This window comes from Phycodurus eques, chromosome 10 (genome assembly GCF_024500275.1).
Source record: "Phycodurus eques isolate BA_2022a chromosome 10, UOR_Pequ_1.1, whole genome shotgun sequence".
Taxonomy (NCBI): Eukaryota; Metazoa; Chordata; class Actinopteri; order Syngnathiformes; family Syngnathidae; genus Phycodurus; species Phycodurus eques.
In genome coordinates this window covers 27,449,613-27,473,720 of record NC_084534.1, presented here as the reverse complement: position 1 = coordinate 27,473,720, position 24,108 = coordinate 27,449,613, and the positions used below count along the sequence as shown (strand labels likewise).

General features: G+C 44.7%; 1 protein-coding gene across 1 annotated transcript in view; it reads left to right on the top strand.

The window, feature by feature from the left end:
- The window catches only part of chd5 (chromodomain helicase DNA binding protein 5), a 39,711-nt gene that overhangs the window by 4,705 nt on the left and 10,898 nt on the right, over positions 1 to 24,108 (top strand). Inside the window, 24 exon segments of the mRNA XM_061687182.1 lie at positions 4,125 to 4,273; positions 7,842 to 8,063; positions 8,797 to 8,915; positions 10,601 to 10,836; positions 10,953 to 11,065; positions 11,160 to 11,295; positions 11,573 to 11,739; positions 12,683 to 12,907; positions 13,895 to 14,104; positions 14,551 to 14,762; positions 14,970 to 15,101; positions 15,229 to 15,328; positions 15,410 to 15,601; positions 16,533 to 16,733; positions 16,812 to 16,949; positions 18,145 to 18,266; positions 18,535 to 18,708; positions 19,660 to 19,801; positions 19,867 to 19,998; positions 20,205 to 20,322; positions 20,481 to 20,605; positions 20,931 to 21,180; positions 21,986 to 22,158; positions 22,379 to 22,553. Of these exon segments, the coding sequence (XP_061543166.1) occupies positions 4,125 to 4,273; positions 7,842 to 8,063; positions 8,797 to 8,915; positions 10,601 to 10,836; positions 10,953 to 11,065; positions 11,160 to 11,295; positions 11,573 to 11,739; positions 12,683 to 12,907; positions 13,895 to 14,104; positions 14,551 to 14,762; positions 14,970 to 15,101; positions 15,229 to 15,328; positions 15,410 to 15,601; positions 16,533 to 16,733; positions 16,812 to 16,949; positions 18,145 to 18,266; positions 18,535 to 18,708; positions 19,660 to 19,801; positions 19,867 to 19,998; positions 20,205 to 20,322; positions 20,481 to 20,605; positions 20,931 to 21,180; positions 21,986 to 22,158; positions 22,379 to 22,553 (3,963 nt within the window).

The window sequence follows — 24,108 nt, the reverse complement described above, 5'->3', positions numbered from 1 at the left end:
GTGCGAGGCGAGGCAGGTGTTGAAGGCGGCGAATTACTGCTTCTCCTGTCACACGCTGCATGTGAGAGGCTGCGATTTGTCCGAGGGGCCGTCAGGGACATCGTTCAGGATTATCTCTCACACGCACTACTAAAATGCTCTCGTACGCGCTGCTGAAACATCTCATACATGCTACAAACATTTCAGTATATTACATGAGTGTATAGTAGTATTAAGCCCGAGAGAATTTCACTAATGCGTGTCAGTGTGTTAAAGTAGTTGTGTAAAAGTGTTTCAGTAATGTGACTGAGCGCTTTTTAGTTGTGTGTGTGTGTGTGTGTGAAAACACTTCAGTAGTAACTGAGAGTGTGTTTCAGTCATGTGTTTGAGAGCATTTTAGCGTGTGAGAGTGTTTGGGTCGTGTGTCGGTGAGAGCATTTCAGTATTATGTGTGCGAATCTTTTAGTAGTGTGTGAGAGTGTTTCAGTTGTGTGAGCATTTCAGTGTTGTGTATGAGAGCATTTTAGTGTAGTGTGTGATGTGTGTCAGTAGTGTGTGTATGAGTATTTGAGTAGTGTTTGGGAGTATTTCAACAGGCGTGTGAGAACGTTTCCGTAGTGTATGTGAAAAGTAATCCTGAATTATGTCCCTGACAGTCCCTCATATTGTTGTGTCCTGAACGACACATATTTCCATGTTTTATCCACCCACAATTTAAAGCACTTCCCAGGGGTTTGTCAAAGCCAAAAGGTAAGCAGAGCTGCATTGATTTTCGTTGGGCGTACAGATTAACAGGAGCTAACAGCATTAGCTTCTGATAAGCGGCGGCAAATAGCCAACAGGTCCCACCGGGGCGGAAAAACACACACACAAATAGGCGGAGGGTCACCGCAATCTCCAATAGTCGAGAGAAGCCAGCGGACCCCATGAGTGAAAGGTTTTACATGGAGATGGCAGTCGTGACGAACTGGGGGCGCCCCAGGCCTCCATGTGGCCACTTGAAGAACTGAGCGTGACTACCTCCTGCTAGCACAGTTAAACTGTTTGTTTTGGTCTGGACCATTCGGATGTTGGCAGGTTGATCCACGCGCTGTGTTCTTCATGCTGTGCGTTTTGTAGCCGCATGTAGTTGGAGCGGGGACACTGGGGCCTGCGCGCGTGACATCACCAAAGCGGGCCGCCGGGCTCAGCGGGCGGGCTCGTTCGTACGCAGACGCTTTGACAAGCGGCGGCAGCTGGGAAACGCTCCGCGGGCCGCGAAGGGAGTCCCCCGCTCCGCCGCTTAGCGCGCCATTTCTCTCAGCTGTGACGTTTTGTTTTGGTGCTTGGCTTTCACACACACAAGCGATTATTGTCAGAATCGGAGACGTCGTTCTGGCCATGAATTCCCAGTTATTGCCGTCCCAATCGGAGCTGCAACAATGTATTGGTTAACAACAGCGCTCGAGATTCATTTGTCCACTGTCGAATGGAACGAAAGAGGAGCACAATCTCTTCTGGTTCACCTCCAAATTGTGGAGTCAGTCAAGTGAGGTACACCCTGGACTGCCAATCTCAGGACACGTTGACATACAGTACACACCTGTGGGCTATTTTGTTGTGATTCTCAACTGGTGGGTTGGGACCCAAAAGTGGGCAGGTCATGGACAGCGAGTAAAGAAAAAGTTACATGCATTCCAATTCGGATTTTTTTTGGGGGTACAGAGGTGTACCAAGTTCCCACACGGAACATAGTAGCAACGTGAGATGAAACCCTGTAAACAAATACAGTGCTGCTCAGCTTTTGTTTGGCGGACGTCATGGCACGGCACCGAAAACTCATTTGAAAAGGCATTTAAAAATATAATATACCGCACATGTGTTTTCAGAGGCTAGTTTCATGCAAGAAAATATTTACTGTTCTTAACTTTTATAAAATGGGGGTCACAGGGTGACAAAAGTTGAGAACCACTGATTAAAAACTTAAAAACATGTCAGCTACTTGTTCACCACGCTGCCCAATCGATGAATGTCTATTATACAGTATATAATACGATATGCTGATTTTAGTCCCTGAAGGGGATCAATACATGTTATAGAAGCTCATTTAACAAAAGGTTTTATAAGGTAAATGAACTCATTGGAGCCCCGCGATTGGCTGGCGACCAGTTCAGGGTGTACCCCGCCTCTCACCCGAAGATTGCTGGGATGGGCTCCAGCACCCCCGCGACCCTAGTGAGGATAAGAGGAATGAAAGATGAATGACTGAATGAATGAATGAACTTATTTGAAAAAATAGAAAAAAAATTTTGAAAAATGTACAACCCCAATTCCAATTAAGTTGTTAAGATGTTGTGTTAAACATAAATAAAAACAGAATACAATGATTTGCAAATCATGTTCAACCTATATTTAATTGAATACACTACAAAGACAAGTTATTTCATGTTCAAACTCATAAACTTGATTGTTTTTAGCAAATAATCATTAACTTAGAATTTTATGGCTGCAACACGTTCCAAAAAAGCTGGGACAGGGTCATGTTTACCTCTGTGTTACAGTGGTAAACATTACCACCTTTTCTTTTCACAACATTCAATAAACATTTGGGAACTGAGGACAATAATTGTTGAAGCTTTTTAGGTGGAGTTATTTCCCATTCTTGCTCGATGTACAGCTTCAACTGTTCAACAGTCCGGAGTCTCCGTTGTCGTATTTTACGCTTCATAATGCGCCACACATTTTCAATGGGGGACAGGTTTGCACTGCAGGCAGGCCAGTCTCGTACCCGCACTCTTTTACTACGAAGCCACGCGGTTGTAACACGTGCAGAATGTGGTTTGGCATTGTCTCGCTGAAATAACCAGGGGCGTCCATGAAAAGGACGTTGCTTGGATGGCAGCATATGTTTCTCCAAAACCTGTATGTACCTTTCAGCATGAATGGTGCCTTCACAGATGTGTAAGTTACCCATGCCATTGGCACTAACACAGCCCCATACCATCACAGATGCTGGCTTTTGAAATTTGCGTCCATAACAGTCCGGATGGTTCTTCTCCTCTTTGGCCCGGAGGACACGACGTCCACAATTTCCAAAAACAATTTGAAATGTGGACTCGTCGGACCACAGAACACTTTTCCTCTTTGCATGAGTCCATCTTAGATGAGCTCGGGCCTAGAGAAGCCGGCGGCGTTTCTGGGGGTTGTTGATAAATGGCTTTTGCTTTGCATAGTAGAGTTTCAAGTTGCACTTACGGATGTAGCGCCGAACTGTATTTACTGACATTGGTTTTCTGAAGTGTTCCTGAGCCCATGTGGTGATATCCTTTACACATTGATGTCAGTTTTGGATGCAATGCCGCCTGAGGGATCAAAGGTCACGGGCATTCAATGTCGGTTTTTGGCCTTTCCGCTTACATGCCGTGATTTCTCCACATTCTCTGAACCTTTTGATGATATTATAGACCGTACATGATGAAATCCCTCAATTCCTTGCAATTGTACGTTGAGGAAAATTGTCCTTAAACTGTTTGGCTATTTTCTCACGCACTTGTTCACAAAGAGGTGAACCTCGCCCCATCTTTGCTTGTGAATGACTGAGCAATTCAGGGAAGCTCCTTTTCTACCCAATCATGGCACCCACCTGTTCCCAATCAGCCTGTTCACCTGCGGGATGTTCCAAACACGTGTTTGATGAGCATTCCTCAACTTTCTACCTGTCCCACCTTTTTTTGGAACGTATTGCAGCCATACAATTTCCAAGTTAATGATTATTTGCTAAAAACAATAAAGTTCATCAGTTTGAACATGCAATATCTTGTCTTTGTAGTGTATTCAATTAAATATAGGTTGAACAAGATTTGCAAATCATTGTATTGTGTTTTTATCTGTTTAACACAACGTCCCGACTTCATTGGAATTGGGGTTGTACATTATATCTGCTACACTACTACTACTACTACTAATAACAATAACAACAATAATATTAAGTGTTTTTGGGGAAATATTAAACTGTGAAACTGCATAATTCCTCCGGGACAGTGGTTGGCAATCACTGTTCAAAGTACTCACACAGTGTGAGTGTGAAGTACTACGTAGTATGTCTGACGTTTGTTTTAAATTGTATTTTATTTTTTTAAAAATTGTTTGTATTTTTGCACGTGCAGACGAGGAGGACGTGCGCACGGCACTGCCCCTGGCGTCCATCGGCAGTTTCTTCTCGGATGACGACGACTCCCTCAAGCAGCAGCAGAAGAAGAAGAGCAAGAAGATGAAGGAGGGAAAAGCCGCCAAAGTCAAGAAGCGGAAAAAGGAGGTGACTTCCCACAACCTTGACCCTCGCTCACTTGCCAACACAAAAACTGGACTCGTCCGATACATTACATGCGTCAGGCTACATGCTACACACTGCATACTAAATTATGATCAAACTACATATGAGATACTCCATATTAGAGAATACACACTGCATACTATTTATTTGATTGTACATACTATACTTGTATATATTTGATACTACATCTACGTAGAAACATTGATTCATACATATTGTACTTTAAACTTGACTACATACTACAACCCAATTCCAATGAAGTTGGGACGTTGTGTTAAACATAAATAAAAACAGAATACAATGATTTGCAAATCATGTTCGACCTATATTGAATACACTACAAAGACAAGATATTTCATGTTCAAACCGATTGACTGACTGTGTCGCCTCTTTGGGCCGACATGTCGCTGCTTCAAATGTGCGTTCGCGGTCTGGCGACGGCAGCAGACGGGCGAGTCAGAAGTTCTCTGTGAATTGGCCGATTGGAAGACGAGTTGCCAAAAACACACGATTAGCGATGAGTCGACTTCAAGCGTTAAACACAGATGCGGAGCAGTAAAGGCGACTCATCAGTTCAACCCCTACGCGATACTTTATTACATGCTGTGTTTCGTTCTGTGTAGTTAGATCTCAGTCGTCAATCCAACCATCTAACCAAGCTCCAGAATCCAACGATCTCAACATCCTCTTTTCCTCATCACTAGCACATCACTTTCCTTCCTTTTCTTCCTTCCTTCCTTCCTTCACAAAAATCCCAGTCAGGCTTTCCTTGTTTATCCAATTGGCAGTGAAACAAAGGCGCTGCAGTGTGGAGCCAAGAGAAGTTGTTTTCTTTTTGAAGCAGGTCTCAGATCAGCCCGCCGTGTTGATTTTACAGTTCAGCCGTGAGGACAAAGAGTTGTTTTTCAGATCCGACTGTAACATTCACGTGTGCGCTCATTGGCTGGCTCGTGTGTGGTTGCGCACACCGCACTGCAGTCTACCCCTCTGAGGAAGAAACAATATGCAGGAGCATCTAATTTCATTAGGTGATCAGCAGTTATCTGATTGTTCTCCCTCCGAGGAGGCCAACCATCTTCCTCTTTTGTCCTCCTTGGCCCCCTGTGCCACGTGCGGGCCTCCTCCATCTCGCCCTTGCCTTCCGTGGCTCGTCTCTTCAGCCACCTCTGCTCCCCTCCTCCATTTACGCTCCTCAATTTACTCCCCTCCTCCTCCTCTTCCTCTTTTTCTTCTTATGCATAAATGAGATTTGTCTAGACGGCGGTGGCTGCCGGAGAAGCTCGGGCCTCTGCATAACAAGCTCGTTATGCGGAGCTGTGTGATTGGATGGCGCTGTTCTATTAGCTGCCGTGTATGTGTGTGTGCGTGCGTGCGTGCGTGTGTGTGTGTGTGTGTGTGTGCGCGCACGCGCGCGTGTGTGCAGGGTGAATGGAAGGATAGGAAAAAGGAGTGAGAGAAGAAAATTAAATGGGGGGGGGTGAGATGTGCAAGGAGGGGAAGTGAGAAAAAATGAACAGTGGTTGGGTTTTCGTGTGTGTGTGCGTGCACGTATGTGTGTGCGTGTGCATGTGTGTGTGTGTGTGTTGGGGGGGCCGATGAGAATGACAGCAAAACTAGGAAGAGAGAGAGGGAGAGACACTGCTCAAATGTGGTTGCCATGGCAACACTGCCAGGCTGCTAAAGGGTTGGCGGGCGCTGCGGCAATGCGAGCCTTTCCACTGTGCCACAGAGCGAAAACGCCCGCAAGTCTATGTGTGCGTGTGTGTTTGTGTGTGGAAGCAACAGGCTGCACACACACACGCACACATGCTGCACTTTATTATGCGCAACATGAGAGAAGTACGCACAGGCGTGACTGGAAATGCATGCAGATGTGAGAGGAAGGAAAACACAAATGCATGAATATGCTAACATAGATGCACAATCACACATAATGGATGATGGGACACACAGACACACACACACACACACACATTGACACGCACACTGGATGTGTTCTCATGCACGAAAACACCTGGCCAGTGTTGAATCATTCAGCCTTCCAGATGTGTCATCGCTAACATGACTGAGATGTTCTGCCGGTTCTTCTTCAGCACATGTGCAAAAGACCACCATTAGATTTGTTGTTTTACCATTGTAGTGTGTTGCAATAACGACAATAGTACTGGTGCCTTGAGAAACGAGTAACCCGACTTACAACTATTTCAAGATACGAGACATCATTCGGACGATTTATTTGCTTTGACTTTCGAGCAAAAAACTGAGATCCAAATTTGAGAGAAAAATATGGGGATAGTATTACTATATGAATAACCTACTTGAGTATAAACATAAGAGTCAAAATTTATAGAGATCAATGGGTGGGACTAGATGCATTTTGAACATCTTCCTACTCCCTTTGAACATGTAAACTGTGCTGAGCAAAGACATCTCTTGATGTTCTTTTCCTTTCTTTGAAAATGTTGTGTTATTTATTTATTTTATACGTGTTCAGTAAACTCAATCAATCAGATATGGGCGCTGTATAGTGGCAGTGAACAACAACAGCAACAACAACAGTTATTTGTGTAGACGGATAATGTACTGTAGCAGTACTCACGGGCGTATACTCTATTCTTTATCCTCTGCAAAGAATGACTAATGTTATTGCGGCTTACTGAGCAATCGTGACCGTATTCTTCATGTATGTCTATAATTGTGGACATTGTAATACTGCCCCCAGGTGGCCAAGGCGTGCAGACCAGAAGGGGTAGCACAATGTAAATTAAATTGAAGCAAAAAATTTGGCAAAAACTATTTCATTTCTTTACGTTCTAATTATGTCATTACTTCATGTTTTTATGAAGTACAATATTATTATTATTATTATTTTTTAAATTAGAAAACAAATAACAAACACTTGTTGTTTTTTGTCAGGCTGGAACCAATTGAAATACAGTTGTTTTGAGGTACAACTGTCGTGATGAAACAAATTCAACTCTTATCTCAAGGCACCACTGAAATTTACTAAAACAGGCTTGAACTTATCAATCTTATCTCTTCAAGTGTTCCATAGCGTCGGTCCTCACTCTTTGGCTCCCAGTTCTCCAAATAAGAAGCGAAGTACGCTTGCGTAAAGCACTTCATTTTTCACTCCCAGCTGATGTTTGCTATAAACACATTTAAAAAAGAGAGTTAAATGTATATTATAACACCAAAATGTTTAATCAAACCATAACATTTCTTCTAATGAAAATTTGCTCGCTTAATGCTAACATTAAATGTGAAACGTACCGGCTAACAGATATTAGCATCGATGTCACAATAATGATAAACCTTTAAACAATGGTTACTTTAATACACACAGAACAACAAGACATATACAATCAGAGTACACAACAATACTCAGACTACTCCTGTGCCGCTCTATTGTATACTGTAAAAATCGATTAAAAAAACGATTGCTTGAAAATCTGCGATACAGCCGAAACAGGATATAGCAGGGATGACTAATTATCACTCCGTCCTAAAATGGCTCCAAGGTGGACAGTGTGCGTTCTCTCGTCCTCAGGGAGGTATCCAGGTGAGCGTGGATAGCGAGCAGGACCATGCGTCCGAGGCGGAGGTGGAGGATGCGAACCGTCCCGAGCGAGGCTCCGGGAGCGAGAGCAGCATGTTCAGTCCCACCAAGAAGAAGAAGAAGAAGCCCAGGGAGAAGAAAGAGAGGAAGCCCAGGAAGAAGAAGCGGGACGAGGAGGATGACGATGACGATGACGACGACGGGACTATGAAAGTGAGTTGTAAAGCGGGGCGCACACATAGCGATTTTTGACACCTTAACCCATTTTTCAAACGTGAGAGATCTCACACTTGACGAGGGAACAACAATCGGCAACACAGCGGACCACACGCATAACGATATCTTCGCTGACAATTGAGTCTCCTTCCCAAAATGAAATGTCTGCAGCACAGGGCATCCAGACTGCTGGAAAATACAAAGAAGAAGAAACAGTAGTCGTAGTAGTAGTAGTAGTAGAACAAAAAATAGAAGAAACTATTGTCGGCCCGACTGTTTTCCAAGCAGATCAGCGAAGAAAAAAGACCCCAGACCACAGGATAATCGTTCAGGATAATAGTTCATAAACATCCGATTATCGGTATGCGCGTTACCCACTTTAGTTGACCTCTACATGCTTCTGTCTGTGCGATCAACTACACTCACAATTACGAAGTCCGTGGCTTGGCCGGACTAAGTGTTCTCCAAACACGTTTGTGATCGTAAGTATTGAACAGGTTTAACATTTATGATTGTTGGCTCTGGCTGTTTTCCAAGCAGGTTGGGGAGGAAAAAAACTTTTAACACACACTACACCACAGGCTAATTGCCCAGGATAATATTCCATAGACATCCGATAATCGGGCCTTTGCTAACTTAAATCGGATGGGGGGGGGGGGGGGGGGGGGGGGGATACTCATATTTGGCCTGATTATTGGTATGTGTGTGTGCGCGCGTGTGTCCGTCCCAGGAGCCCAAATCGTCCAGCCAGCTGATGCACGAGTGGGGCCTGGAAGACGTCCAGTACGGCTTCACCGAGGACGACTACAAGACCATCACCAACTACAAAGCTTTCAGCCAGTTCCTCAGGCAAGCTTCCATTTTTGTATTTCTTTTTTCTTTTTTTGCCTGTGTGCATGAGGAGCAGCACACACTGCTTCTTTTGTGTCCAACCCAGTCCAGACTCACCTGGGGCAGTCTGGAGCATCTACAGCACGAGCGCAGGCCAATGTGTGCAGTCAGCTGCTCGCTGGAAGACTGTGAAAGCTGAACAAGGAGGGAGGGAGGGTGGGATCGCGTGGGGTCCCGGGGACACGGACCCGGCGGTCTCTTGTAGGCCAGCGTGCCAAAACCCAAGCTGGTGCTTGACAAATGACAAAGATGACACTGCAAAGCTGGGGCTTTTGGCCACGTGCGTTTGTTTTCAGCATTTGCAGGCAGATGGCTCGACTCCTTTTGATGACCTCACTATTGTATGCTGGGTTAGGGATAAAGGTTTCAGGCTGGGGCCAGGGTTTGATTTTCTAGGCAAGCATTTGGGGTTAGTGGTTAGATTAGGGGACTGAGCTCCCGACCCGTGAGGGTCGGGGTAAGCGTACGGTCCACGTACAGCGCTCCCATGTGTCGCCCCAGTCCCCACCGCTCCAATTCTCATTTTTAGTTTTGTCTTTCCTTTTCTTTTAGGCTTTTAGTTAGGGTTAGGGATATGTATTTAGGTTATGATTGGGGTGAGGTTTGAGGATAGTGGTTAGAATTAGTTAGGGTCAGGGTTTAGGGGTAAAGGTTAATGGTAGTGTTGGGGTTGGGTTGAGGTTATCTATCCCTGTCGTGAATACACACTCAGTGGCGCCTCAGTTTTTAATCGTTACTCTTAAGCCTGCCGCACACTGAGCGCTGCGGCCGAACCCGACTGAACTGTTGCGCATTTTGTGGGGTTTGGCAACTGTTTTCGGGAGTGACTGATCAGCTGGCCACTGGTTTTGCCTCCATTCAAAATTGAAATCGCAGTTGCACGTCGTACCAACGAGCCAATCAAAATGCACATAAAAATACATTTCCGCGTTCTAAGCGAGCGAGACACTGAACGTCAGCCGCGCCGCCCCCAAGCTATACAAATACTTTATATACCGGTACATATAATGTATACATATATGGTGTTTTACAACAATACCTAATTGTATGTATAATTTATAATTTATGCGTGTATGAAATAGCGAAGCTTGTGGCCAAAATATTTGCAAGCAGTATGTCTACCGTAATTTTAGCAAGAATCACGAATGTTGTTTGCTTTCGTGGGCCACATAAAATGATGTGGCGGGCCAGATAGGCCCCCCCCCTCCCCCCGGGCCTTGAGTTTGACACCTGCGGATTAGGGTTTGGGTTAGGGCACAGGAGAATGGTAAGTATACATTTATATCGAAAAGAATTGCTATCAATAATATGTAAATATTTGTGATTCGGTGTCAGAGCTGTATATTAATATCGCTAAAAGCATTTGATAAAAAGACAAGCAGTGGGAGTTATTTTCAAGTGCTTTATTTGATCAATTCAATGATATTGAACTTAGTCTAAAAAATATACATAAAAAAAAAAAATTTAAGATACGGGATTGGGGGTAGGGCTGTCACAGTAGTGAACAAAGTTAGGTGTTAGGCTTAAGGTTAGGAATACACACTCAGTAGCGCCTCCATTTTGTATGCCAGCGTAAACAAGGCCCGACTCCCCACTGTTCATTTGCTCATAAATCTGCCGTTGTCGTCTTCCTTTCGCGCCAGGCCTCTCATTGCCAAGAAGAACCCCAAGATCCCCATGTCCAAGATGATGACGGTCCTGGGGGCCAAGTGGCGAGAGTTCAGTGCCAACAACCCGTTCAAGGGCGCGTCCGCCACCGCCGTGGCCGCCGCCGTGGCCGCCGCCGTGGAAACGGTCACCGTGGCGCCTCCCGCCTCTGTCGGCCAGCTGGGCGCCCAGCTCGGGCCCATCAAAAAAGCCAAAACCAAAGAGGGAAAAGGTACAAGTAATGCACAATCACAGATGATTGATGCAGCTCTACTATTATGGCGTTGGATTGTGCCGGCGTGCCTAATGAAGTGTCTCGCGGTCAACATGTCATCCGTGTGTCTCAAGGGCCGGGGGCTCGAAAGAGAAGCAAGAGTGCGAAAGACGTGAAGAAGAAAGTGAAGCCGAAGAAGACCAAATCCAAGTCGGGCCAAAGCGGGAAGAAGAAGAAGGTGTCCTCGGTGAGCCCCGCTGGCGTGCGGCAACTTTTTTGCTTTGTTTTTTCCTGCGTCTCGTCCAGTCATCGTTACAAGTTGACTTCTGCTCCTGTTTCAGAGCGACGAAGACTTCCTGGATGAGTCGGACTTTGACGACATCAGCATCCTCAGTGCCTCGGTGCTTTGTGACGCCTCAGGGGCCGCCGCCGCCGCCGCCAAGAAAAAGGCCAGGCGCGGGCGCAAAAAGAGGAAAAGTGGGTTGGCACGGCTAAAGAGGATCCATTGTGTCACTCAGAAATTGCAAGAGTCACAAAAGTCGCCTTTTACATAACAGTCATTCTGACATGGAAAAACATGTCTGTCTATCCATCCATCCATCCATCCATCCATCCATCCATCCATCCATAGGTTTGAGTGTGAATGTCGACTTGATTGCTGTTTTCTTTTTTTTTTTTGGGCGGAGGGTGTTGCTACACCGTTGGCTAATAAGTGACCCTGCGTAAACGTGGCACATGCCTCTCGTTCCTCCAGAGGAGGACGGCGACGGCTACGAGACGGACCACCAGGACTACTGCGAGGTGTGTCAGCAGGGCGGCGAGATCATCCTGTGCGACACCTGTCCACGGGCGTACCACCTGGTGTGCCTGGAGCCCGAGCTGGAGAAGGCCCCCGAAGGCAAATGGAGCTGTCCACACTGTGTGAGTACCAGGTTTTGTATTTCATTACTAGTACTTTCTGTAGTAGAGTAGACGATACAGGTATCTGTACTTAAGTTTTTTTTTTCCGATGATTTTTTTACTTTTACGCCCTTCATTTGAAAACCGATATCTGTAAAGTACTACAAATTACGTGTTCAGTGCTTTTATTTTTTCTTCTCAATACGAGCACTATTCAAGTTAATCAGAGAGATAAACTATTTTGTGAGCCATTTTCTTTTTCCCCCTTCAGGCAAGTTATCAAAACACATATTATATATAACTATAATAATAATAACTATGATTGTTTATTTTACTTTTGTACTTAAGGAATTATGTACAGTTCAGATAGGAGTCGGTGTTAGTACAAAACCTTCAGGCTTCTGCGAGAAAGCCATTTTTTGGGGGAATTTTAAATGGTGGCAAGTGTGTGCTGATTCCCATTTAACGTGAGTTTGAATGTGATTGCCTAATTCTGAACACAGCCACATCCTCGGTTACACGGAGATGTGCACACTTCCGCAACCACGTTATCTCAGTTGTTTATTTTTACGTACACTCTCTAAAATGTTTCATTTTATTTTCAAATGAGTTCTACAGGTTGTAGGTCACATTCATGGTGGATGAACTTTTGAAATGATGTCTAATTTGTTTGTCTGACATAAACCTAGCATTTGAACAGGGGTGTGTAGACTTTTTATAGCCACTGTATGTACTTTTATACTTAAAGTAAAGCAGTTGCATCAGTACTTTAACTAGAATCTTTTTTTCACGGTATTTGTTTCGGTTTAGGGTCTGCAATTGCCTATAGATGCCACAAGATGGCAGCAAAGGCCTAGTTTTGTCTCAATGAAGGCCCTCAACTCACTTCAAATTGTTTCCTTGGCACCAAGACGCCATCAGATGGTGCCCGACCAATACTGGTATTTGAACTGCGTGCCCGCAGGAGAAGGAGGGCATCCAGTGGGAAGCCAAAGACGAGGAGGACGAGGAGGAGGAAGAGGAGGCGGCGGGAGAGGAGGAGGACGACCATATGGAGTTTTGCCGCGTGTGTAAGGACGGCGGGGAGCTGCTGTGTTGCGACGCCTGCCCGTCCTCCTACCACATCCACTGCCTCAACCCGCCGCTGCCCGAAATACCCAACGGGGAGTGGCTGTGTCCGCGCTGCATGGTGAGCCCAGATCAGCACAGCACATTTTTCCAACTAAGCTGCAGGGCTCGGAGCCCAAAAACAATGAAAATGTATTTTCATTTTCCTGCAATTCATGTGAGTATTTTCGTGTATACTATCTGAGTAATGCACTTTGTTTCTGTATAGTTTTGAATTCATGTGTTTGTATATAGGTTTACACGGTTTGCTGCTCCTAATTTCTTTGAACTTAACTTTTCTGCTATTGTACCTGTTGCCCTTTAAAGTTAAATACAGCCAAATTGTACTTGGGCAGTGATTCCTTTTTTTCACGTTCCGCGAGGGGGAGCCCGCGTACCACAAGTGGTACTGCGCGCTGGTAATCACCGATCGAACAAACCAAATAATTATAATATAACACTACAATATATTCTAAATGGAGATGGCTTGGTTCAGATTGGATATTGGTATTGATCCGGGATTGGGTAAATTTACAACCAATAAGAAATTAGTTTAGAATTTAGAAAGCCATAAACGTCAAAGTTAATGATTATTTGCTAAAAACAATCAAGTTTATCAGTTTGAACATGAAATATCTTGTCTTTGTAGTGTATTCAATTAAATATAGGTTGAATGTGATTTTCAAATCATTGTATTATTTATGTTTAACACAACGTCCCAACTTCATTGAAATTGGGCTTGTACACAAATTTGATATTTTAGATAGCAGAACAAGAAGAATGCACTGTATATTAAAAAATAGTACGTATTTACTATTGATAAAATTTGTAAAATAAAAAAGACTAAATAATATTTCTTATTTTTGTATTTATGAATGCACTTTATGGGACGTTGGCGCAGTGTTGTGCTGATTGATCAGGAAAAGTGCTGACAGCAACAATGGACTGGCCTGCCCCCTAGATGTCAAAATTGGAACTAGCCCTTGATGAAGATCAATATTTCGAAAGCTTTGTTAGCTTTGCTGCTCACTAACATCCGAGTATTTTTTTCAATTTATATTATTTTTAGTGCCCACCCCTGAAAGGAAAAGTGCAAAAGATCATGCACTGGACGTGGGGCGATGCCCCGCTGCCCGCCGAGCCGCCCGCGGGCCCGGATGGCCTGCCCGCCGCGGACCCCCTGAGCAAGCCGCCCCTCAAGGGCCACCCCGAGAGGGAGTTCCTGGTCAAGTGGGCCGGGCTGTCGTACTGGCACTGCTCCTGGGTCAGCGAGCTGCAGGTGACCTGCCAAGCACTCATTCATCACAATATTAGGGACAACAACCATTTGATCTCGTTTCAAACCCAATGCAGGCTTGAAACCTTAATTTGACACGTTAACCCCTGTTTGAAACCTTAACGCAGGATCAAAACGCTAATATGAAACTCTAACTCTGGAAACCTTAGCCTGGGCTTGAAATCATACTTTGATACCCTCCCCCATGTTTGAAATCCTAATTCTAAACCCGCAGCCTGTTTTGGAACCCTCCATTGAATCCCCAACCCTTGTCTGGTACCCTAACGCAGACTTGAAACACTAATTCATGTTTGAATCCCGAATTTGAAACCCTAACCCTGGCTTGAAACCAGCGGGAAAAAAAGTGAAAAAACCCCCCAAAAAGCAGTATCCTCGGAAACAATTTGGCTCGATGTTGTGTTCAATGTATGGCGTGTGCGTGCGCGCAGTTGGAACTGTACCACACGGTGATGTACCGCAACTACCAGCGCAAGAACGACATGGACGAGCCGCCGCCGTACGATTACGGCTCGGGCGAGGAGGAGCTGAACAGCGACAAGCGCAAGAGCAAAGACCCGCAGTACGCCGCCATGGAGGAGCGCTTCTACAGATACGGCATCAAGCCCGAGTGGATGATCATCCACCGCGTGCTCAACCACAGGTGCGCGCGACCTACACGCAACAGGAGGACGTCGCTGTGTAGCTTTTGATCCAAAACAGAAACATCAGTGGCTTGAGACCTTCATTTGAAACTCTTAACGCTGATTTGAAACCCTCCTTTCACGTTTGAATGCTTGTTTGAAAACCCTAACCTTGGCTCAAAACTAATTTGGAACATCTCGGTCACAAATGTTGCGCGTGTGTGTAGCTTCGACAAAGACGGGGACGTGCACTACCTGATCAAGTGGAGGGACCTCCCTTACGACCAGTGCACGTGGGAGGTGGACCACTTTGACCTGCCCGAATACGACAGCCATAAAGCGTCCTACTGGGACCACAGGTACGACAAAGAGAAATATGATAAACTAAACTAAAACACCAAGTGTCAAAGGAAGAATGTTAAGCCTTAAGTAGACAATCATAAAGAGTGCGCATAATAAGAGATACAATTTCAATTGGTTGTCCAGGGAGCAAATCTTAGGTGAGGACCAGCGCCCCGTTGTGGTGTCCAAGCTAAAAGAGGACCCCCCAAAGAGGGAGATCCCCCCAGACGCTCCCATCATCGACGTGAGCGCACATAAGACACTGCTGGAGAATAAGCATTCCGCCGAGATTCGAAAGAACGTTTTCCAACTGTGGCATCAACAGCCCACCATCAAGTTCGAGCACCAGCCGTGGTACATCAACGCCACCGGAGGGACGCTGCACCCGTACCAGCTGGAGGGTCTCAACTGGCTGCGCTTCTCCTGGGCGCAGGGCACCGACACCATCCTGGCCGACGAGATGGGCCTGGGCAAGACGGTGCAGACCATCGTCTTCCTCTACTCGCTTTACAAAGAGGTGACGCACATCATGCTAGCGCAATGAGACAATTTGAAACCTTCACTTTGCCACCAAACCTTCATTTGAAACATTAGCCCTCGGTCGATGACCTTATCCGGACTGGAAACTCGAATTTGAAACTCTAACATTGACTTGAAATCTTACTTTGAAACCCTAAGACTGTCTTGAAACCCTCGTTTCAAACCCTGTCACTCTCTTGAAACCCTAATTTGAAATTCCAACCCCGGCTTGAAACCCTATCTGAAACCCTCTCCCTATTTTGAAACCCTAAACCTTCATTGAAACCTTAATGCTGGCTTGAAATCAAAGTTTGAAACCCTAACCCTGTCTTTAAAGCCTCATTTGCAACATACTGTGATTTGATACCCTAGCCTTCGTTTAAAATCCTACATTGAAACCCCAACCCTAATTGGAAACCGTGCTTCGAAATCCCAACCTTGGCTTTAAACCCTCCTTTCAAGCCTTAATGCTGAATTGAAACCCTAACGCTGGCTTGAAACCCTAACCCTGTCTTTAAACCCTAATTTGGAACTGTAACCCTTGTTTGAAACCTTCATTTGATACCTTAAACTTGGTTTAAAACCCTAATTAGAAACCCTAACCGTGTGTTTGTAACCCTACTTTGAAACTGGAAGCTTTGTTTGAAACCCTAATCTGTCTTGAAACCCTAAATTGAAACCCCAACCTTGGCTTGATACCCTAATTTGAAACTCGAAACCTGGTTTGAAACCTGAATCAAAACCTAAACTAAACCTAACTTGAAAGCCTCACCCTAATATAAAACCCTGACCATCAGTTGAAGCCTTAGCCCTGGCTTGAAACCTTAACCGTAGTTCGTCTCAACTTGGAAACCGTCACCTTCATCTTGCTAGCCAACGTGTCCCAAAACTCCAAGCGCTGTGTGAACGTGTGCGCTGCGGTGGTTCAGGGTCACTCCAAGGGTCCCTTCCTGGTGAGCGCGCCGCTGTCCACCATCATCAACTGGGAGCGCGAGTTCGAGATGTGGGCCCCCGACTTCTACGTGCTGACGTACACCGGGGACAAGGACAGTCGCGCCATCATCCGCGAGAACGAGTTCACCTTTGAGGACAGCGCCGTCAAGCTGGGACGCAAAGCCTTCCGAATGAAGGTTACCTTGAAGGCATCGTCCGCGTTCCTGATGTTCACGTGACGGATATTTGTGTGAAATCGTTTTGCCGTCTCGCAGAAAGACACGCCCATCAAGTTCCACGTGCTGCTGACGTCCTACGAGCTGATCACCATCGATCAGGCCATCTTGGGATCCATCACCTGGGCTTGCCTGGTGGTGGACGAGGCCCACAGGCTGAAGAACAACCAGTCCAAGGTAAAACTCCAAACTGCGAGCGGGAAACCTTTTGTGCGTACTCACAGCATAAGCAAACTAAGCATCTGCTTCGGGCTCCACAACCACTAGGGGGACCCCAAGAGGACTTAACGGTCAACAGCACCTGCTGTATTTCGAAAGAATAGAGTACAGTGAACCGCCCATATTTGCATATTTATGTTGAACCTGTCCTTCGTCAGTCGCTAAAAATCCCGTCTAACTGCTGTATTCGTGCGCCGACCAAAGCAATAAAATGATTACTTTGGCGCCATCCTGTGGAATTTTGGCATTGTTGTTAGGTTTAATTCATTGCTAGTGTTTTTTTCGTTTGCCGTTGAGATGTCGTGTTTTTTGTGGCGGTCCTCGAATGGACCTCACGCGAAATCAAAAGTCAAACTGAAAGTATGTTGTTGGTTCATTCCTGATGGAGCTACTAATAGTTGGTGGAGTCGACTTTGTCGTTACACTTTCCCTGTATTCCCGAACATTTACGGTGTAAATTCCAAAAATTCGAGTTCAGTGGCGAAGCAATTACAGTATAAATCAGTTATTTGCGGATTTTAGTTATTTACAGCAGGGCTCGGTTCCTATTCACCACGAACGAGGCTGGTTCACTGTAACATAAACAAGTGAAATGTTTGGATTGAGTTTATTTATTTTTATTTTTATTTTTGAACCAAACGTTTGCACATTTCTACCAAGTCTTGAGACTTACCTATTCAACTTTATGTTAATTTGTCATCTTGTTTCAGGTACCGCTGTTCAGTTTCATCATTTAAGTACTTGCTTGACATTTTATTTTCTCCATTTAAAGTTATTTTCATACTTTATAGCTCAGCCATTTTATATTTTTTATTTACAGTCCTGTTAAAACAGAATTAATAAACCAGAAAACACTTTTCCAGTAAATGCATAGTGTACTGTTTTATTTTTGTTACATTAAAAAAAAACATACGTGGGTAAAGACAGTTCAGGCTGTTGTCAGGCTGACAATCGACTAGAATAATGTAAACAACACTGCCAGAACTGCACATTTGCAACACTTTTAACACTGAGTTCATAGTATGTGTATGACTTATGAATAATTATATATTATTGGCAGTAAAAGGTGTCGAAAGATCCAACTTTGCTTTGGGCCCCGTGAAGGCGTGTGCCGGTTCTGTGCGCGCTACCACTGTCAGCGTGTCCCCTGCAGTTTTTCAGAATCCTCAATGGGTACAAGATCTACTACAAGCTGCTGCTCACTGGGACTCCTCTTCAGAACAACCTGGAGGAGCTTTTCCACTTGCTCAACTTCCTCACGCCCGAGCGCTTCAAGTATGTCGAGCGACTTCAAATCAACTGTCATTCCGTGCATTCAGTCGGCATGCGTTACTCCACCGGCTGGGGTTCTAATTATGTGTCGCCTTTGCGGGGTTAGACCGTAACGTCGGTGGCTGACTTTTCAGTGACTGGACAACAGTAGACGTCAACCATTACAGCAGCACCACCGATTGGTCGGAAATATGTCAATATACTGTAGCTTCTTCTTCTGCATCGCATGGATCCATAGTGAGCGTCATTCTATTCGTTTATTTCTGCGCAGTAACCTGGAGGGCTTCCTGGAGGAGTTTGCCGACATCTCCAAGGAGGACCAGATCAAGAAGCTCCACGACCTGCTGGGCCCGCACATGCTCAGGAGGCTCAAGGCGGACGTCTTCAAGAACATGCCCGCCAAGACGGAGCTGATCGTGCGAGTGGAGCTCAGCCCCATGCAGAAGTCAGTCACGGGATTAGTAGCGCGCTAAGCTACGACGATGCTGTGTCAACTCAACTTTTCCAAGGACCCCCCCCCCCCCCCATAATACTAAGGCCAAATAAACATAACTACCACGTGGACCCGTCTGTGCCACAGGAATTTAGAAATTGACTATTTGCCAGAGAATAGTTCTAATCAAAAATCCCCATTTTTTTTTGTTTTTGTTGCAATGAAAAAAAAGTCATCATATTAAATAATATTATGACTCTTAATTAATAGTAAAAGTCATAATATTCTGGGAATAATGTCGTATTTTTTCCACAATACGCATATTGAAAAATCCACATTTAATGAAGTCATAGTTTAAGAATGCAACTTTATTTTGATACTATTACATCTTTTATTGAGGAGAAAGACACCTTTGTTCTCTGACAAAAATAGGAATACACAGTGAAACCCCCGCTATTCACATGGGACAGGTGGTAGGTAGGTTTGTAATTGCCTGTAGATGCCGCGAGATGGCGGGCACAGCACTTTTTTTCAATTAGACAAGGCTGAGTAAATGAAGCTCCTTCCCTCACGTCAACGTAGTTCCTTGGCCAAAGCCATTTCGGTGAGGTTTTCAGCAAATAACAGAGAATTCGCAAATTGGCGGATTTGTGAAAGCTGAGGTGCAGAAATGAAAACGATTCACTGTGTTCTCAAACAAATTGATGACAATGACTTAATTCATGCAGGCATATGTCACAATCATATCAGCGCTTTTAATTAGCCCAAAGTTAAGGTAGGGAAGTGTGATTGGTTTATTATGATTGTTTTATTGGCACCCATATGTAGGCATGCACTTTTTCAAATGGGACAACATCATTTATTGCAAATGATCTTGGCAACCCCCCAAGCTACGGCTCGCGGACCCCACTTTGAGAAGCCCTTATGTAAGCAGTGGGCGATTTTGTGCTTTCTCCTCCTCAGGAAGTACTACAAGTTCATCTTGACGCGGAACTTCGAGGCTCTCAACTCCAAAGGGGGCGGCAACCAAGTGTCACTGCTCAACATCATGATGGACCTGAAGAAGTGCTGCAACCACCCCTACCTCTTCCCCGTGGCCGCTGTGGTACGTCGGCACGTTTTGGAGTAGAGCTGCGCCGGAGTGGATGACGCGGCGTTTTCCTCTCGCAGGAGGCTCCCGTTTTGCCCAACGGCTCGTACGACGGCAGCCAGCTGGTGAAGTCGTCGGGAAAGCTGACGCTGCTGCAGAAGATGCTGAAGAAGCTCAAGGACGAAGGCCACAGAGTTCTCATTTTCTCACAGGTTAGTACATGCAAAGTTATTTGTATAAAAGTCATTCAAGAAGTCCATTTTCCATAATGTCCCTTTTAAAACATTGCCTGTACATTTCATGCTTGTTTCCTAATTGCCACACAGTGAATTTACATTCTTTCCGTTGGGAATTTTTGCCTTCCGCTCCATCAGCATTGTCTTTTTCCTATGCAATAACGTTTTGGATTCTCGCGCAGATGACCAAGATGTTGGATCTGCTGGAGGACTTTCTAGAGTTCGAGGGCTATAAATACGAGCGCATCGACGGCGGCATCACCGGAGGCCTGAGGCAGGAGGCCATCGACCGCTTCAACGGTGGGTTTTGTTCTGTGGTGGGAGGAAACCTTAAGTAAAGGAGATGAATCCCAATTTATACTTCTACCTAAGTACAGAGTCCGAGTCTTGTTTTTGTCATCCGCAATCGGGCCGATGTGTTCTGTAAATGTCTTTACGCTCGCGTTCTCGGTTTGCAGCACCCGGCGCTCAGCAGTTCTGCTTCCTGCTCTCAACCCGAGCCGGAGGTCTGGGAATCAACCTGGCCAGCGCAGACACCGTCATCATCTACGACTCAGACTGGAACCCTCACAATGACATCCAAGTACGCCTTCTTTCATGTTATTCCTTATTAGTTTGACATCAGGGGCATCTCCGCCTATTCATGGTTCGCTAGTTACATTTGTTTCTGTGCAACCTATCCTCTGCTACTCACTAAGACCACACGTTTACAATTTTGGGGGCTCTTACTGTAACGGCCTTAGATGCCACAAGATGGCGGCAAAGCACGAACTATTAGGAAAGTAGTCATTGGTGTCAAGGAAGTATTATCAAAGTGATGGAGCTAAGGTTTAAACTGTTAATATGAGCAATTACGTTTCCCCCCCCCCCGCTGCACTGTATTCGTGATGATGCCGGCTTCTTCTCAGGCTTTTAGCAGAGCGCACCGCATCGGGCAGAACAGGAAGGTGATGATCTACCGCTTTGTGACACGGGGCTCGGTGGAGGAGAGGATCACTCAGGTGGCCAAGAGGAAGATGATGCTGACCCACCTGGTGGTGCGGCCCGGCTTGGGCTCCAAGACGGGCTCCATGTCCAAGCAGGAGCTGGACGACATCCTCAAGTTTGGGACCGAGGAGCTGTTCAAGGACGAGATGGAGGCGGCCCGCAACATGGGGGGTACGGAGAATAACGGAGATTTCATTTCCAGTTTCACTGATGTATTAATATTTGTAGTCATCTTATTTCCTGTTATTTTAATAATACTAAATCAATATTTTTTGGGTCATAAAAACGATGATTCAGGAACTACAACCAAAATTATAAAGAAAATATTACATAGTCTTATTTGTTTAATTTTAGTAATATTATTTAATGACACGATTACGATATGTAATTTGATAAACAATGTATTTAATTGGTTATGTATCTTAATGAAAGGGACATAATAGATCCTGATACAGATGCAGGAATTGGTTATCTTTTAAATGTAATAAAATAAAATGTGATTTTGCATTACAATACATGCATTTCTATTATTCTCTGAATATTTGCGTTATAACACACAAAATACATTTGTTGATTACCAAAATATTAACTCCAAGCACAGTAATAAAGTATTGTTACTTTATTTTTCTTACTTTTTTGTTAAACTAAAATGTTGTTGTTTTTTCTCTCTATATTTTGTTTGATAATAATTATTGTATTTGTGAATAGTATATAAAACATTTAATATTGTCTTATATTATTTTGTTGATATTATAGCTATTTACAAAATATTGTTATAGCTACAGTACATAGACTAGACCAAATAGACCATTTTTATATGGCGAGCTTAATCAAAAAGTAACCAAACTATTAAAAACAATTCTCACTGTCGTGCAGGAAACAACCACTACAATAAATTCAATCCTGCTAATGATTGTTGTTTAAAAAACAAATTAGATGAAAAAGTTTCTTTTTGATGCCGTGTTGCTTTGGCCAGGTGACAACAAAGACGGCGAGGAGGGCAACGTGATCCACTACGACGACGACGCCATCTCCAAGCTGCTGGACCGCAGCCAGGACGCCACCGAAGACACGGAGATCCAGAACATGAACGAGTACCTCAGCTCCTTCAAGGTGGCCCAGTACGTGGTCAAAGAGGAGGACGGTGAGGTGAGAGAGCGCTTTCTTGACACCTTAGCTCATTGCCAAGGAGATTTTGTTTTCATACATTTATTACAAAAAAAAAACAAAAAAAAACAGCACCATAATGATGAGGAAAAAGCTACAATGTTTCATTCACCTCACAGTTTGACACGAGAAGGAGCACCGAGTACACGTGGAAACCGCTACGTTAGCTTAGCAAGCAAACATAGTGTGTGTTTGTGCACAGGAGGAGGTGGAGCGCGAGATCATCAAGCAGGAGGAGAACGTGGACCCGGACTACTGGGAGAAGCTCCTGCGCCACCACTACGAGCAGCAGCAGGAGGATCTGGCCCGCAACCTGGGCAAGGGCAAGCGCATCCGCAAACAAGTCAACTACAACGACACCACCCAGGAGGACCAAGGTAGGCGTCGCCGCCAAACGCCCGTTTTCCGTTAGCGCCCGTGTTAACCTTTAATTGTGGCACGCATGAGTAATGTGCAGAGTGGAGGACATTTTGTATGCGCACAGTGGAACTTTAAAACTGGAAAAGCTCTAAAAAAAATTCATTCAAATAATAACCAATATGTTTTGAAATGCAATTGCAACAATATGAACATAAATGTGCCTAAAATATCTATAATGGGAAAATAATGCTATCATACATACTGTATATTCAAATTGAAATGGTATATATTTTTTTAATATTTAAAAAGATTGAATACATTTCCATCTCAAAATTGTTTTGTTGCCCGACGGTTAATGTTAAAAACACATCTTTTACTGCGCTCTCCAAGGGTCGACTTGATTAAGCTTTTTTTATACTACTAACTAAAAGTAAAGAATCAAAAGGAAAAAAAATAAAGACTCTGGAACTGATTAATGAAAGAAAAATGACAGTACATCCCAAAAAACATAAATAAAAATGATCTAAAATGATACAATTTCATAATTCACATGCAGTATAAAAAAACATTTCAAATATGTACATTGTGATAAGTAATCATCAGTAATACATACGCAATACAAACATTTCCATCCCAAATTGTCCATTATTTCCTATTGGCGAAATTGTTTTGTAACTTGAGAATTCTGGCAATTTCTATGACGGTAGCAGGTTAGCTTCTTGCTACACGTGTGTGCTTCAACGCGTACAATTTACGCTATCCACGGCAAGTTTCTCGAAAAACAGGATCTGTTCCTCACCAAACACACAGCGGAGGGCTTTGCTCCTACCACCACTGATGATAAAACATCGAACCTCTAGAGCAGGCGTTTGCGCAAAAGCGGGGGAAAGTCTACGAGGAGGGCTGCGCAGAAACTCCGAATCGGCAAAAGCTCGATTCAGCGGATGCTTGGAAGAGTGATAAACCTTTACCCGTACCAACTTCCGGTTGTTTAGAGGCTTCACGTGGAAGATTATGAAGCGCAACAACGTGAAGTCGGTACAGGTAAGCATCTGTCCCAATGATACCTGAGGTTGACTTGCATCCTGGAGCGGATTATGTCCCACTGTAAAGTTCCACTGTATTCGTTTCTGCAAAATGAATCCACACATGAACGTGGCGTGTTCCAAGTTTTGCGGTGCCATTGTTTTGATGCCGCGTGGAAGGCGCGTGTTCCAATGACATGACTCTAAATTAGTCTCGCGTATCTTCTCCACGTTCGGATGGTCAAATTGAAGAGATTTCAATGGACTTTTACATCCAGAAAGTTGATTCCACCCTCTCAGCTTTCTGAATCTCGATAACAGCTTTTGACCTCCGTGATTGTGATCTTTAAAGTGCACCAGTTGTGCTGGTGGAGCTCTTTCCAAGTGCTCAATCCCACAGTTCAACAGCAGCCAGCATGAGAGGTGCGACATTTTTGGAGAGCACACTCTCTCTCGCTCTCTCCGCGTCGCTTAATAGCAAGGGCGCGCTTGCTGAGCCGGCTGGCTGCGGCGCCCCCGGGTGGCATCCGACGGAAGCAATGTACTG